The sequence below is a fragment of the Zingiber officinale genome, chromosome 2A (genome assembly GCF_018446385.1).
Source record: "Zingiber officinale cultivar Zhangliang chromosome 2A, Zo_v1.1, whole genome shotgun sequence".
NCBI lineage: Eukaryota > Viridiplantae > Streptophyta > Magnoliopsida > Zingiberales > Zingiberaceae > Zingiber > Zingiber officinale.
In genome coordinates this window covers 82147244-82162573 of record NC_055988.1, presented here as the reverse complement: position 1 = coordinate 82162573, position 15330 = coordinate 82147244, and the positions used below count along the sequence as shown (strand labels likewise).

The 15330-nt window shown below is 35.7% G+C and overlaps 2 protein-coding genes and 1 long non-coding RNA gene across 6 annotated transcripts in view; 1 reads left to right on the top strand and 2 right to left on the bottom strand.

Moving 5' to 3' along the window:
* Positions 1 to 7735, bottom strand: part of LOC122041351 (calpain-type cysteine protease ADL1-like) — a 33669-nt gene extending 25934 nt beyond the window's left edge. The window contains exons 1-11 of the mRNA XM_042600999.1: positions 7557 to 7735; positions 7409 to 7492; positions 6981 to 7164; positions 5272 to 5522; positions 4058 to 4240; positions 3768 to 3903; positions 3526 to 3656; positions 3311 to 3425; positions 2198 to 3227; positions 1987 to 2097; positions 1446 to 1504 (exon numbers count right to left, since the gene is read on the bottom strand). Coding sequence (XP_042456933.1) covers positions 1446 to 1504; positions 1987 to 2097; positions 2198 to 3227; positions 3311 to 3425; positions 3526 to 3656; positions 3768 to 3903; positions 4058 to 4240; positions 5272 to 5522; positions 6981 to 7108 — 2144 coding nt within the window. The 5' untranslated portion in view covers positions 7109 to 7164; positions 7409 to 7492; positions 7557 to 7735. The remainder of the gene's footprint in view (positions 1 to 1445; positions 1505 to 1986; positions 2098 to 2197; positions 3228 to 3310; positions 3426 to 3525; positions 3657 to 3767; positions 3904 to 4057; positions 4241 to 5271; positions 5523 to 6980; positions 7165 to 7408; positions 7493 to 7556) is intronic.
* A 1711-nt stretch (positions 7736 to 9446) lies between these two features.
* LOC122041350 lies at positions 9447 to 14880 on the bottom strand. The gene is made up of 4 exons (XR_006128964.1): positions 14514 to 14880; positions 9972 to 10034; positions 9709 to 9839; positions 9447 to 9594 (listed from the first exon to the last, which is right to left on the bottom strand). It is a non-coding gene; the product is annotated as an uncharacterized LOC122041350 (long non-coding RNA).
* Positions 9636 to 13328, top strand: LOC122041349 (auxin-induced protein 5NG4-like). 4 transcript variants are annotated; one of them, XM_042600996.1, is made up of 7 exons: positions 9636 to 9992; positions 10078 to 11677; positions 11747 to 11809; positions 11885 to 12224; positions 12313 to 12471; positions 12734 to 12885; positions 12959 to 13328. In XM_042600996.1, the coding sequence occupies exons 2-7, from the start codon at positions 11292 to 11294 to the stop codon at positions 13119 to 13121; spliced, it is 1263 nt and encodes a 420-aa protein (XP_042456930.1). In that variant the 5' UTR covers positions 9636 to 9992; positions 10078 to 11291; the 3' UTR covers positions 13122 to 13328. The 4 variants fall into 4 exon arrangements, with proteins under 4 accessions (XP_042456930.1, XP_042456928.1, XP_042456931.1 ...); XM_042600997.1 differs by having other exon boundaries at positions 9640 to 10004; positions 11502 to 11677; XM_042600998.1 differs by having other exon boundaries at positions 9645 to 10193; positions 11502 to 11677.
* Positions 14881 to 15330: the final 450 nt, after the last annotated feature.

Below are 15330 nucleotides of genomic sequence, written 5' to 3'. Positions count from 1 at the left end.
TGGCACGACACAAGCACAATATTTCCGAGAAAAAAAACAGTTTGGATAGTTTGTCTAGTCAAACATTATTTCATTCCAATTTTTTTATAAAAATACTTTGATGTATATCATGAAGAATTTGGAAATTGTGTACAAAAGAATTTGGACATTGTTTGTCCCATAGTTAAAAATCTCGTATGTGCTGAGCAATATAGTCAAAACATATCGTTTCAATAAATTCATGAAACTTGATACTACTCTATCATGTGTCATTGTGTCAATCATGTCGATGAATTTCATATCATGTCGACGTTCGACGCCACTTAACATGCTACAAATTGAACATGGTTATTAAAAAATTTCAGCTTGTGTTTGTATAACACACGTCAAAAGTGTATCATTCTACATGGGGGCGCAAAGTCCAAATTTAGCTATATAGTTGCGTTCTCTTAATTATTTTCATCATCTCCTTCATTTTTCCCCCCTCCAATTTGCCACCGTCAGTACACAAGCATGTTTTTTGTTGTGTTCAAAAGAATTCACATATTTCCACAATGGTATGATATTGTCCACTTTCGACCTAAACTCTCATAGTTTTATTTTTGAACTCTACCCAAAATGTCTCATACAAATGGAGATATCTTCATCCTTGTTAAACCCATGATCTTTTTCATGTATTTTCAATGTGAGATTTTGATCGTATTTCCAACAATCCTCCCTTCAAACGAAGGACCACCATTACTCTCATAGTTTGAGTCTCCCCGCAAGCATCAGGTCACTCTTGACTTGCTCCAGGCCTCCCCACAAGCATCCGATCACTCATGATTTACTCCGGGTCTACCTCAACTTCGTTCAAGGCTATCCCACATGGCATATGGCTCTGATACTATTTATTGGATCCAAAAGAATTCACATCTCCACAATTATATGATATTGTCCACTTTAAACCTAAACCCTCATGGTTTTGTTTTGGGCTCTATCCAAAATGCCTCATACCAATGGAGATATCTTCATCCCTTTTAAACTCATGATCTTTTCCATGTCTTAGGACTTCGGTTGTATTTCCAACACTATCGAAGCAGTTTTGTTCGATCAAAATTGAACTCCAGCGCAATTTTAAATTTTGATCCCTGGTTTGTCCAAAACCTCACTAGGTATGTTGGCATAAAATTGGTTGGCATCGTCATACAAGTGGTTATATGCATAAACCTTTATTGCACAACTAATCTAGCCTTCCCTTATCACCACCTTCGCCATAAATTTACTTTCCAAATGTTATCCACTAAACAAAAAGTAGAAAATCTACAAAAGCCCAGCATGGATAATAGTTAGACACCACGCCTAGCAGAGGTTTCATATTTCAAATACAACTATCACTTACACATGGATTAAAAGATTCAAATAACTAGCAGAAAATGGCAAGGCTAACAAATGTAAGAATTCATTGCAAAAATAAACTTAGATACCTTAGGAATGAGAGAAGTAAACCTACACATGTAGTCAAGAGCCACGCGATGAAACCATACTGAAGAAGGGAAAGAATATGTCAGCGAGGAGCTAACAAAACAATAAAAAACTAGAAGGAAAATAACCTTGTCAAACTTGCTTGCTTACTTCATAATTAGGAAAATAAAAGGTGCACTACCTTAGAGTGAATAAACAGCATAATTTTTTGCACTATAAGTTCAGAGAAGCATGTTTAAGAGGATCAATTGCATCAATTGCGACTTACAAATTAAAGTAGCAATAGATAATGAATGGACAAATAACATGTCGTACAAGAGAAAATTATAAAAAACATAAGAATCAAGACCAGTAAAGTGAAAAGAAAAAAAAGTAAAACATATAATGCCTTCAGATATATTCCAGAGTCTTGTTATTTGTAATGCTAATAGCCCTAACCAAAAATATGGAGCCAATTATATTAATCAATAGCCACTAAAATATATATTACATAGAAAAAAAAGTTACACCAGATATTCTCCCAAGAATCATTTTCCATCATACCTTGCGAGGCCTAGACGTCATTGACATTCCTTCTGCGTGCAGAGACCATAGGAATGCCATGATTGAACAGACAGCTGGTGAGAGAAGCAGAACAGAGAAACCAAATTCAAACTGCAGATAAAGGAAAATGAATAATTTTAAAAACAACAAAATATGAATTAACAATCACATATTTAAGCCACAATTCTAGGCTTGGCATACACAAAATCACCTGTTCATGAGTAGCATTAATTACTTTAACAGGCTTAGGTCTGAAAATTGACACAAGCACTGTCTCTGCTATGAAAACCAAAGTAAGAAAGATCCAAGCACGTTCAGCAGTACCAGCTATTTGATGTAGCATAAGCCTAGAAAACCTGAGCCACTTTTCCAGTCCCCTCTGTCTAAGTTCTTCCGATAAAGATATTTGATTCGGGACAGTACTGTCCAATCTACCAGAATCAGGGACAGGAGCATCTGTAGCATCTTGATGCTCTCTGTCTGCATCTAAACTACTTCTCTGCAGCAAAGATAAAAGTCTAGGATCAAGCCCTCTCTCCTTCAACATGAAAGTGAAATTTGGATCAAGGCCCTTATCTTGAAGAAGACTAGCTAATTCATGGTCTGAAAGCCCAGTTTTTCTTTTCAAAATAGATGTAATCCTTGGATCATTCAGCCTGTCCTGTAAAATTAGAGCAATATTCATGTCTAAACCAGAATGATTTATGGATGGTGCGCCGGATCCACTCGACTCACAGCCTTGGCTTTCTAGACCACTGCTAGAACAAGTAACAAGGGAAGTATTGTGATCAAGATGTCTATCAGTAGTTCTGACCACTTCAGAATCATGAACAGAGCGGCATGAATTGCTTCGTAATGCTAAACTTTCCCTTCCGCTATCTACATTCTTGTCACAATTAGCATCTTCTTGACAACTGCGAGAACGACCAAAAAGCATATTTTTCCTGTTATTGGCACTCATAGAAATATGGTTATTTCCATAAATATCATCCACAGAACTTGCTTGATGACCTGCTTCAACACTACTACTACTACGTTTCACACTCGATCCACAACCTTCAGAAGAACTTGAGGAACTATTTTGCCCATTGCGCCGGAATCCTTCTCTAAGACGTAATACAGTACTTCTTAAAGCAACTCTCCTTTCAAACAATGGGTTGGAGACAAATAATCGACGAGAAACAATTGCACCTAAAAGGACAGATGCTACAAAAGCATAACTTATGCAATGACCCAGATACCTGCAGGATGGATTGCCCATAAACAGGATGGAAAAAAATACCATTGTATATCAGGAAAAAGAAACCGTGGAAACAAAAAATACCAGTAATGCACTCCAAAGCAGATGAGGAATATTCTGGATATTCCAGCAACAGATAGTGCTACTATGCGACTTCTGACTATCTCGAATGCAAACAAACAAACACCCATATTCCAATCTACCACAGAAAGAGATAAATTGTGAACCTCAATTATTATGTTAAGAAAACAAAGGGAAAGAGACCATGACGACAAAGACAAACACTAACAAACATTTACCGAGAACAAGAACAGCAACTGAAGTTACTGCCCCCAGCCAACGAGCTTCTTTTGCTGTCAGCCAATACAAAACTGCATACACTACAAGAACAGTCACAGAACCAAGATACAGAAGTCCTAGGTGTAAAGCCCTGCACAAAAACATTCAATGAAAAGAATAGAATGTGAAAATCAAGGTACATATCCGACAGGTCAATTATATGCTAACAAATGAATTTCAACAAAAAACGAATAAAACTTGCCTGCTAGATTTACGCATGTACAACTCATTTGGATCTGGTGGTTCAGTTAAGCAAGCAACAGCTCCAACTTCAACACAATCAGAATATGCAAATTTGTATGATCTCCGTACATATTCATCAACATCAAATCCATTTCCTTAACAGAAGATGTATTTGTTAGAATGCATGAGATCAATTGTGATCACAGGCTTAAAGCACATAAAGCAATTAGATAAATATAGGAAAATAAAGTTAATATTATTCAGTATAACCAAGAGAGACCAAAATAGAAGGGAAGCAGCAAATATTACCATTAAAGACAATTCTGCAAATGAAAAGAACATTGATGGCTAGTGCAATTACAGATACACCAAAGAAGAATCCAGATGGTGAATATTGCTCAGAAGCACTCGCACCAGCAGTTACATAGACAGCGCAGAACTCATAGGCACAAAGTAATGCCACAGCCAGGAGAAGAAGATAAGCAACTCCCCCTGCAAGGAAGAATTCAGGGGTAGCGAACCAAACAGAGACCATCTATCAACCATCATTTATGGAGTGAAATAGAGTTATCTTAAAATATTAGCATATATGGGATCAAACATCACAGCTTACAAAAATGTTTGCCATTGGGTACCATTGACAGTTGAACACACTTATTATCAAGCCCATCCATCCTTTTTTATCAAGTAAAATCATTAATGTCTCAGTGATCATTAGCATTAGTATAGGCAACATATATAGCGCATAATATTGAATAACCAGACGAGGAATTTAATCAAAAATAATATGGGCAATTTGTCCTCATCCTCTCATCTTCATCCTCTGTGACTCCTGCTTGTCCAAACTATATAGGATTAGTGCATGAATCAAAAAAGTGAGCTCTATGTAATGCTTTATCATTTGTAACATTCAAATCAACTATATCATATTTCATTACAGTGTTTTAATATTTTCTTTTGTCTCTTCCCCTTAATCCTTCCAATCTAATAGATTCTACTCTTCTAACTATAGAAACACCTTTGAACATATCCATCGCATCTCAAACTATTTTTTCTTGTTTTATCATCTATTAAAGCTATACCTAATTGCTCTTGTAGCATTAATAGTTTTTCCAGCACATCCATCATTCTCTTTGCTACAATACCATATGTGATATATTTTATATGACTATCACAAATTCATGAGTGCTTGTACTGATTACAATTAAAAATTAATCAACTACATGAACTAAATAATCAAATTTGACTAATCCAAACACAGTAATAAAAAAATATATGAACAATCAAACAAACTAAAACGAAAAGAAAACAACATAAAGCAGGCAAGATATTTAAATTTTATACCATAATTGATCTTTACAAAAACTATATATAAGGGGTAATCCAATCTAAAAAATTAGCAATCCAAAGAGCAATCTCAACATATAATTTTACACATTCAAGCAATGCTGATGATCACAGATAACATATACAAGTACCGGAGATTGACAAATCATAGTATGCTGACACGAGAGAGTACATACTTGAGCTTTGCCATTGTGTCCGCCACCAAAGCATTATAGAATAGAATGCCAGTAAAAGAGCCGTGCCAGCAATTATTAAAGCTAAACCAATTATATTGCGTCTCAGAAGTCCAATAATTATGGCTCCCCATGTTATTAGCAGAACAATGGGGGAAAGAACAATAACCCATGCAATTAGTGATAGAGCACCAGCAACCACACCTAAGTGAGGTCCTTGTATAATATCAGGCCATTTTCTTGCATATATCCAACTGACATTTCCAATTCAGAAGGAAAAAATTATTCAATGAAAGTAGAAATGGTGTTTAACAATTGATAAACATCAAACAGCTGTGGATAATACAATATAGCAGAATAAGATGGCAGTGTAAGAAACTACACGTCGCGAGGTAGGAAAACCATGACAATACAAAAAGTATGATAGACTTATTAAGATTAGAAAAAAAAGGTTCCGAACAAATTATTACAAAAGCCACATATGTTTAAGTCAGAAATATTAAGTAAACTAATCAACAAGAACAAAAAAAGAGTATTCATTCATTCAACAAGATTTAAAAAATAAATATTTTATTAAAAGTTAGCAGTCATATGCTAGCAATTCATCATCCAAAAACTTATTGCTAGGTTTGATGGCTCAAAATTAACTAGTCAAGTCAGACGACCACATCTCCAAACTAGGTTTAGAAGCAGTTTCTCTGTTTCTCTTGCTTTCGGAAATCTCACCTACACATGCTACTGTCACACAATACAATCTCATGTTACTGATGCACACTGTAATTCCTAGAAACATCTCAAAACAAGATAGCCAATCTACTTAAACAAATTGAACATATCTATCCCTACTCCACAAAGAGTTAAGGCGTACGGATATCCCAAGGCAAGAACTGAGAGCTTTGAATACGCTGAAGTATATCTAACAGAATAAGCTCTTTGGTTGACACGTTTATGTGTAACTACAATTTAAATTCTAACAACAAACAAAAAGATAATGGTAAGAAGTAATAGAATAAATAGTACCCCCTTGTTCATTTTAAAATGCCTACCAGGGTGAACGAAAATAAGTCAGTCTTGCAACAGAGAATTTAAATTTATATAGGCACACAAAAGAAAATGATTCAATAACTATGCTAGCCAAGAATAAGTCTAGATTTAAAAGGGGGTCAAGGTAATATTTGATGAGTATGATGAATTGGCAATTGGCACCGCATTAAACCTATTTTTAAAAATTTGTCTTCAAATCAAGTAAGCAAGAGAATAATACATTGCCATTTTTGTGATCCATTAATTATCTTTGTCGCACTTGAGCTTTAAACAATAATATTCAGATTCATCATCAAATGAGAGAGAGGCAACATTGTAAATAGCAACACAAAATACTGAATGGAAACTAACTAGGACAATATTAAACAAAAGATAAACCATGTGAATTAATGACTAGCAAATGTGCTAGTCACATCACAATTGACTATTAACCACATGAAAATACAACTTCAGACTATGGTGTGAGATGAACTAGACTGACTACAACTGTTAAACGGACAGGTTATAACTGAATCAAGGAACTGAGAAATATTATTGCAGAATAGCAATAATTATCCACAATCAATGTCTAGAAATCAGAAAAATACAAGCACCGCAGAAATAAGTCCAAACACAACATGGAAGCTAAGTCCTACTGATAAGCACCGCAGAAATAATTTAAACTGAACCTGTATATCCGCCACGGCCTCCAATTTACAGCCCAGAGAATCCAAAAACTAAGCGGACTTAAGACACAGAAGAAAGCACCGCAGATAGCGCATACAAGAGCAACCTGATGCTGCTCATCTCCCTCCATGCCTTCTTCTCCCGCCGCCCAGTTTCCAGTCAAACCATGGAAACAGGAGTAGCTACCTATAGCAAAAGAAAACTAACAATTCAATATCCGCGTCGAAATTAACCAAATAGAATCATGCAAATGCAAGAAAAGGACCCTAATCCGACAGAGCTACATAGAAGAGGCAAATACAACACTTTCCCCATTTCGATCCTTCTCGAGATCCGAAATTTTCCAGAACAATGGCTCCGAAATGACCGGAAGTCGACAATTTAACAAGGAAAATTTTCCAAAAAAAACAGCAGAGAGAAAAGAACGCACGGGAGCCGACCGAGTAAAAAAGATCCGAGATCGAGCTCCCAGAACCTGGAAGTACAAGAGGAGCCTCGATCTGCAGAGGAAACCCTAAATGAGGCAGCGGGGTTAGGTAGGCGAATATGAAACGCGGAAACAGGGGGGAAGACCGTACCGTTGGCTCCTGCAAGCGAGATTCTCCTCGACGGAGGCGCCGGGGGCGGAATCGGAGCGAGATGACGGCGAACCCCGAGAGATTTTTTCTCTTCCCTTCGAGAAAACCCTCGAAATCGCGCGGACGCTGAGAGAGAGAACGAGAGAGTGAGAGAAGGGGGAGGTGGGTCGCCCCAGTGGGCAGACAAGGTGACGTTTGTCAACTCGCTTGTGCTTCTACGCGACTAAACGAGTAAACTGCGATCCTGGCCGCCTCAGCCGTGAAAGGATCCGGATGACGTGTGCAAATTTCATTCGTGTACGACCATGGATCCTGTTGTTTCCCCATAGGGAAGATTTCTCGAAAATATTTCATGGGTGATTCAGCAGCGACGTGATGAATGGGAGTCTGGATTCCGAAGACAATAGTGTGAGACAATGGTTCAGAATTGCTTTTGGTTGGTACGTTTCTTAAAACAGAAAAATAGTTGGGCAACCATTACAAGAGCGTTTTTTTTAATTGTCAAAAGGCACCCTATTTTTAATTTTTTTTTATAAAAACGTTTCGCTAAAATGACTACGGTTCCTTATTATCTCACGTATATCTTTCATTATAAAACCGTAATATAAATTTGATTTCTTATATTATACCTTCCGTAATTTAATCCAGGTCAGAAGTTATAATTTTTTAAAATTTAAGATTTAAGATTTAATATTCAACATATCAAATCGAATCTTTTTTAAATATTTACAATTGATTACTAGATTAAACCCGTAATACACTGGTTTTTTAATTTAAAAATATAATTTAAAATATTTTTAGAGACTCCAAATAATTTGTCTTAAAAAAATTCATACGGTAATAATTATAAAATTATAATTACTACAACATATCTGATTTAAATCGGAAAAAAATAAAAGATATACTAATGAAAATAAACTACTACGGTATAGTAAATAATAATTAGATAATTACACTTGGGATGAGCTCTCTTTTATAAAAAAAAAAACTTAAAACATCGTAATAATGATTTGGAAAAATCAGATTTTTTTTTACTTCCGTCCAAAATAGTTTTTCAAGAGTTAAAAATAGAGACTTCTTATTTATTTTATTTATGATTTCATATTAGGGATGGAAAGTTTAATTTTTTTGATATTTAGATAATACATAAATGTATAATTTATATTATTGACCAAATTAATATTAATTGTAAATTTTGAAACTAAAAAATAATAGAAAATAAATATTTTTCAATATGTAATAATTCTTAACCATAAGTTAAAATTTGTAAGATGTATGATAAAAAAACATAGTTAACAAATAAGCACCTCATATTTATTTAATGCTTTAGCAATTTAATAATCACCTTGGTTAATCTACATGCAACCTAACTATTCTAAAACATAATTTATGGTTAAAAGTGCCAATAAATTGTTTGAAAAAATCATTAAAAATAATATAAAAAAGCCACATTAGGTACGTGAGATGGATATAATGAGTTAAAAGAGTTTAATTAGCATCAAAATAAAGTGGATTAGGCTAGCCAAGTAAAAATAGGGAGTTGAGAGAGTTAAACTATTTTGGATAGTAAAGCGTTTGAGCCCACACATGTATGGTAAAAGTCGAACTAGTTAGGCATATTAAAAAGGCAGATGGACATTTTAACATTGCAAAGAAATTGTATATATTATTTTTCTTCTATTTTTTATTTTTATTATTTTTTTATTTGCTTCATGAATTAAAAACACACCCTTGGTCTTTCTAGTTTCTATTGCCATTAAGGATATTATTATTTGAAAATACACGGGAAAATTAAAATTAAATAACTAAATACACTTTAGGACAATTAAAGTAAAGGCTTGTTAATAAGCACAGTCCATATCAATGGGCCCAATGGGCCTTTGTCTCGCATTAGGCACCAAAAATCAAATAAATATTTTTTAAATTTATTCTCCAATACAAAAACATTTTTTTCTCTCAGTTTGCAGAAAACACAAATGGCAGAGCCAATAATTGATCAACACGTGCAGCAACTCCTAATAATTGTGAAGAGACTTGTCTGAAAAGTGAAAATCACATATCATGGCCTCAATCTATAGAAGAAAAAATAAATGTTTATTTAAAATATAATTTATAAAAACACTTCTGAAGCACTGTTTAAAAATCTGCTTACTCTCAACTTGTTCTTGCAGACCTACTAACCACATGAACCGAGTGGGGCTCTTCCATCAACCTTCCACTCATGGACCTTGTCGCAGGCTAGCCACTGTCACCTGCTCACCTTGTTTGTGTTTCTGGGCACATCTAGACAAGCAATATAACCACAGATTTCATAGTCATCTTACTGAAGGCATATCTCTGAGTTGATCAGAAATTTCATTATTTAATCTGTGCAAGTTGCATTTGTCATCAATGAGAAGAGCAGATAGATCTTACAGTTTCCAGCAGAAGAGGATGGTTCTTGTTTCAGTAACTTGATCTTACACTTTTCCTACTTGCCTGCATAGCAATTCATCTGTAATTACTTGGTTCAATTCTGTAGAAAGCTTTCAGCTAAATAATTGCTAAAGAGAGAGTTCTTCAGGAGAATCAACAAAGAGAGAAAGATTCTTCCTTGGAAATATTATTAAGCATCCTTCTTTCGTTAGTATAAATCAGGTAACAATAAGAATGTTAACCTAATCAAGCATGCGCTGGCCCCATTTTGACTTTTAAGAAAAAAATATCTGATTGCAAGTAAGATAACCAAATCTTGAGTTCTCAAGGCCATGAAAAGAGTTTGAATACTTTTTGGAGATTATGCAATCAACCACTTCATGTGACACACTTTGTTAAACATCTACTGAAAGTTCCACATGATATTTGATTCCTTTAACCTTCTCTTGCAAACCAATCACACTCTGTCATTAGCTTGATAATTAATGCACTTGTTAGTTTAATGCTGCTACATATGACCCCTCCATCTAAGGACTATTGTTGACTATAGAACACCACTGATATGGTTATTTATTCATTCATCATTATACTTTGGAAATAAAAGCTATTTTTTGTACTACATGAATAATATTAGGGGTTGCTATAGTTTACTACAGGCGCTAATTACTCTCCGATGCATGTATGACGGTGAAAAAATGAATTGTATCATAGGAACTGAAAAAAATACTACACTGTGAATTCTCAAAAGTTAGAACCTGAAATTCAGTTTTTTCCTTTGTAAATCGAGAAGAAATATAGAAGAAGAAGATGACTTTTATGTGACACTAAGAAGAATTTGCTTATATCTATATGACTACATAAACAAGGTCTAATCAAAGTGGTAAACCAATAATTAATTCATTTTTTATTCTTTTTCTAACTCTTAAATACTAATATCCATGTTTGCTTGATACCTTCTAAGAGCTGTGTAGCAAGAAGAAAGAATAATTACTTATCATATTTGGGGAGATGACCTGAGGTTGGATAAATATGAGAAGATGTGTATACACAATAACAAAAATGAGCTAAAGATCATCCAAGAATAACATAAACTAGGCATGCTAACCAGTGATAACCGAGAACAATTTAGTGGAGGTAGTATGGACTAATAGATAAGAAAATGACAATGCCCTTTTCCACAATTCATTCTATAATTTAGCAGCCTGGCTAACATGCTGTAACTTCTTGTTGTCTCCTTGACCAATTTCAAGAACCATGTTACAGAAACCAACAACCTATTAAAAGTATTGACAACAGGACTACTCATTGATCAGAAAAACTATGAAGGAGAGAGGTCTTCCTAGTGTCAATTCAAAAAAAGACACAGAGAGCCCACCAAGATTATTACTGACAAAACACCACCCTCAATCAATACTAATTTTAGTTCCACTCGACACACATCAGCTACCAGATAAGCCAAAAACTCTATATAATGCCTCATCCCCTCTTGATGCAAGCACCAGCTTAAGTAACAAGAAAATGGGTTCACAGGTATCTGAGAAAGTGAAGCTTCTTGTAGCTGTGCTTGCACTCCAAGTCTGCTATGCAGGATTTCACATAGTTTCTAGGACTGCACTCAACATGGGTATCAGCAAAATTGTCTTCCCGGTTTACAGGAACATCATTGCTTTGGCTTTGCTGGCTCCCTTTGCATATTTTCTAGAGAAGTATGATACAATAGTGCATTTCATTAGCTTGATGAAACTCTTCTTAATTTTTTTTTGTTCCTGTTTCAGAAAAGATAGACCACCTCTTACCTTATCCTTCCTCTTTCAACTCTTTCTTCTAGCATTATGTGGGTAAGTATTAATATATTTCACTGATTTTGGTGCAAGAACTGCAAGTAAAATTTTATTTTGTTCTCTAATTACCAGAATAACTGCTAACCAAGGGTTTTACCTCTTGGGCTTGTACTACCTATCTCCAACCTATGCTTCAGCAATTCAAAACTCTGTCCCGGCCATAACATTTGCCATGGCAGCAGCTCTCGGGCTTGAACAGATCAATATCAAGTGCAGGTATGGTGTGGCAAAGGTGGTAGGAACAATAGCCAGCATCGGAGGTGCCACGGTTATTACCCTCTACAAGGGTCCTCCCTTGCTGGATGGCAAGCTTCTCCTCGTTTCCTCTGCCAACACAATCCTGAACTGGACCCTTGGTTGTGTCTACATCCTTGGCAATTGCATTGCATGGTCTGGGTGGATGGTGCTTCAGGTTCTCATCTCTCTCATTATATATTTGACTATTTTCTATTAAGAATCACAATCCATCATGGAGTAAACCCTACCTCAATTATACACAGGTTCCAGTGCTCAAGAAGTACCCTGCAAGGCTCTCAGTCACCACAATCACCTGCTTCTTCGGTCTAATCCAGTTCCTCATCATAGCAGCCTTTGCAGAGAAGGACATTGAGAGGTGGAAAGTCCACTCAGGAGGAGAGCTGCTCACAATCCTCTATGCTGTAAATTCACCATTCATCCATCACATGATCAAAACAAATTGACCTCATTGCAAAACGAAAGAAAAAAAATATGGCTTCTGAGATGGCATAACCTGTCGTAGAAGACCTTCTGCTGCAATGAGAAGCCATCGCAGATGACCATAATCATTATTATGCTTTTGTGACGGTTTTCATAATTCAAAAAGTTGATGTAGATGATATATTATTTTTAGTGATCAAATTGCTTAAATATGGTTCTTGTGATTGATATATTTTTTTACAGGGTCTTGTGGCATCAGGAATTTCTTTCTCCCTCCAGATTTGGTGCATCGATAGAGGAGGTCCTCTATTTGTTGCAGTCTTCCAACCAGTGCAGACTGTGGTGGTGGCCATCATGGCAACTGCGATACTTGGTGATGAGTTATACTTAGGAGGGTAAGGCAAAATTTTCAATTTCATATATAACATACTAATTAATTTGATGGATTCACTTTTTTATTTTCTATAGGATAATTGGATCCATCCTTATTGTTCTTGGACTCTACTTTGTTCTCTGGGGGAAGAGTGAAGAGAAAGCAGCACAAGTTGTAGAGGAAAAGGATCTAAGAAGGCATCTCCTTGACCGAGAGACTTCATATAAAGAAATTGGTGCAGTCTCTGGTATTCCATGAGATTCCAAAATCCTGTTTAAGCTTAATTAATTAACAAGCTCTTCGACATCAAAGTCTTGTCCACCTTGTACATGGCAATGGGAGTTGTGATTTGTGAGAATAATGTAAAAATGGTAACATAAAAATATCAATGGTGGTGTGGTTTAAAATGACAATTGATGGAGTAAAATGTGAATGCTTAAAGCAAGGGAGCAACAAGCCCTTAAATGTCATGTTGTAATCATGAAATGCTTCCAACTTCACAAGGTCACAATTCATTATGCATTATTTTCAGCTATTAAAAGCCAGGGCTGATGCTGATCTGAAATTTAGAGCTATGATTTGAACAATTCAATATGAAACACTTGAGAAATTGACAAGAAAACTCTCAAATTAGGAAATTGTCTTACCCAAATCTGACATTCCATTTCTTGTATTTTGAAAAGTCAACTGTTATCGGTATGGTGTAGACCTCATTAATATTATTGATGACAAGTAATGCAATTTGGTGCTTTCACATTTAATATGAGAACTGCAATTATTGTAGATCAAACTCTTACTTTTTACATATCACAGTTACTCTCTGACTATGTATTGAGATACATCGAAGGCTGCCCTAGTATCACTCATGGATATCAAAACTATCAAAAGTTTACCAATAAGATCCATAACAGTAACAAGTGATATTTGAATCCTTTGATCAAACCACTTTCTATGGATTCACCTTCATGCACTGGGAGTGAAGCTGAACAATGGAATCCTCGTCTCCCATGGAAGAAACACTATACTTAACATTATATGGATCATATGTACACTCAAGAGCAACTCCGCCAACGCACTAAGTTGAAAAATACAAACACATAAAAAAATTTGATAAAGACAAAATAATGTGATTCAGATGTGCACACAATAACAAGTAAATACAATAAAATTGACAATGTCGTTGCTCAAGAGAAGATTACTCCTTATTGAGTTAACAAGAGCTATAGAAGTGAATTAACACCAAGGATCTTCTTTCAGATCCTTTCAAAACCCCTCCACAAACCACCTCTCAGCTCCCATTTTTAGGATCATAAGACCTCGAACTAATACTGTATATTGAGATTGAAGGCCACTATAACATCAACACTATATATCAAAAGTCTCCAATAAGATAGACACTGGAAAAAGTCATTCAAAACACTGCAATTACCTCCACCGTAAAATCAACAGCGAAATCTTTGCCTTTCCATGGTAGAAGCACTACACCGAAAACCTTAAGTTCAAGTTAAATCTAACACCATAGACCACCACAGGTCATTATATGCGTGGTAGACTAATTACATCGAACACCTTACGTGCGTCCAAAATGTTAATGCAGTTCAACCTGAATTAATGTCATAAACTACCACAACTCACAGTATACAGTTATACCTCACTTGAAGCTTCCTTCTCCGCCAGCGTCGGCTTCATCAACCCCACCACCGTCGCCACCGCGAGGTCCACTCCAGCTGCTGCATCAATCCAAGCGTGTGGGTTGCCGTGGAGTCGAGCGACTTCACAGTTGTCCGGATGGTGTCCATGGCCGACCCGAATCCATGGTCCGTCCCTCGCAAAACCCCACGCTGTCGCTCAACACTCACCCCTGAGCCAGCACGTCCAATTAATGCCACGGCCTTGTGCATGGGCAGCAGCGACGGTGAGGGCGACAGCTTCGATTCGCATGGCGATGGTCTGCATCAGCGTGCAGCAGGCGGCGATTGCTTGTTGGAGTACGGAAATGGATTTGAGTAAGAAACGACACGAGATTGGAAAAAAAATAAATGAAATGGTATTAAATAATATAAAATCAATATATATATATATATATATATATATTAAAAAAATAAATTAAATAAATAATATATAAAAGATATTGAAATTTTTAAATTTGGATTTTGAATTTGATGAGTCAAACTCACGAGTTGACTTTTCCATTGAGTTTTAAATTTAAAAAAAAATCTCCCATAAATCAATTCGAGGCCACTAAGGACCAGCCGCTTGGACCTGCTCGAATCCACTTAGGCTCGCCATTGGGTCGGTCCAAATTCAATTCAAATTGACTAGTCTATTTATTTAATTTTCATATTAATTATCTCCAATATAATTCATTTATTACATAGATGTTTTTACAACAAATGCAGATATTAAAAAATATTTTAACATTAATAAAAAATTTAAAAATGATCTCTATCGTGGAGTTGGTACTATA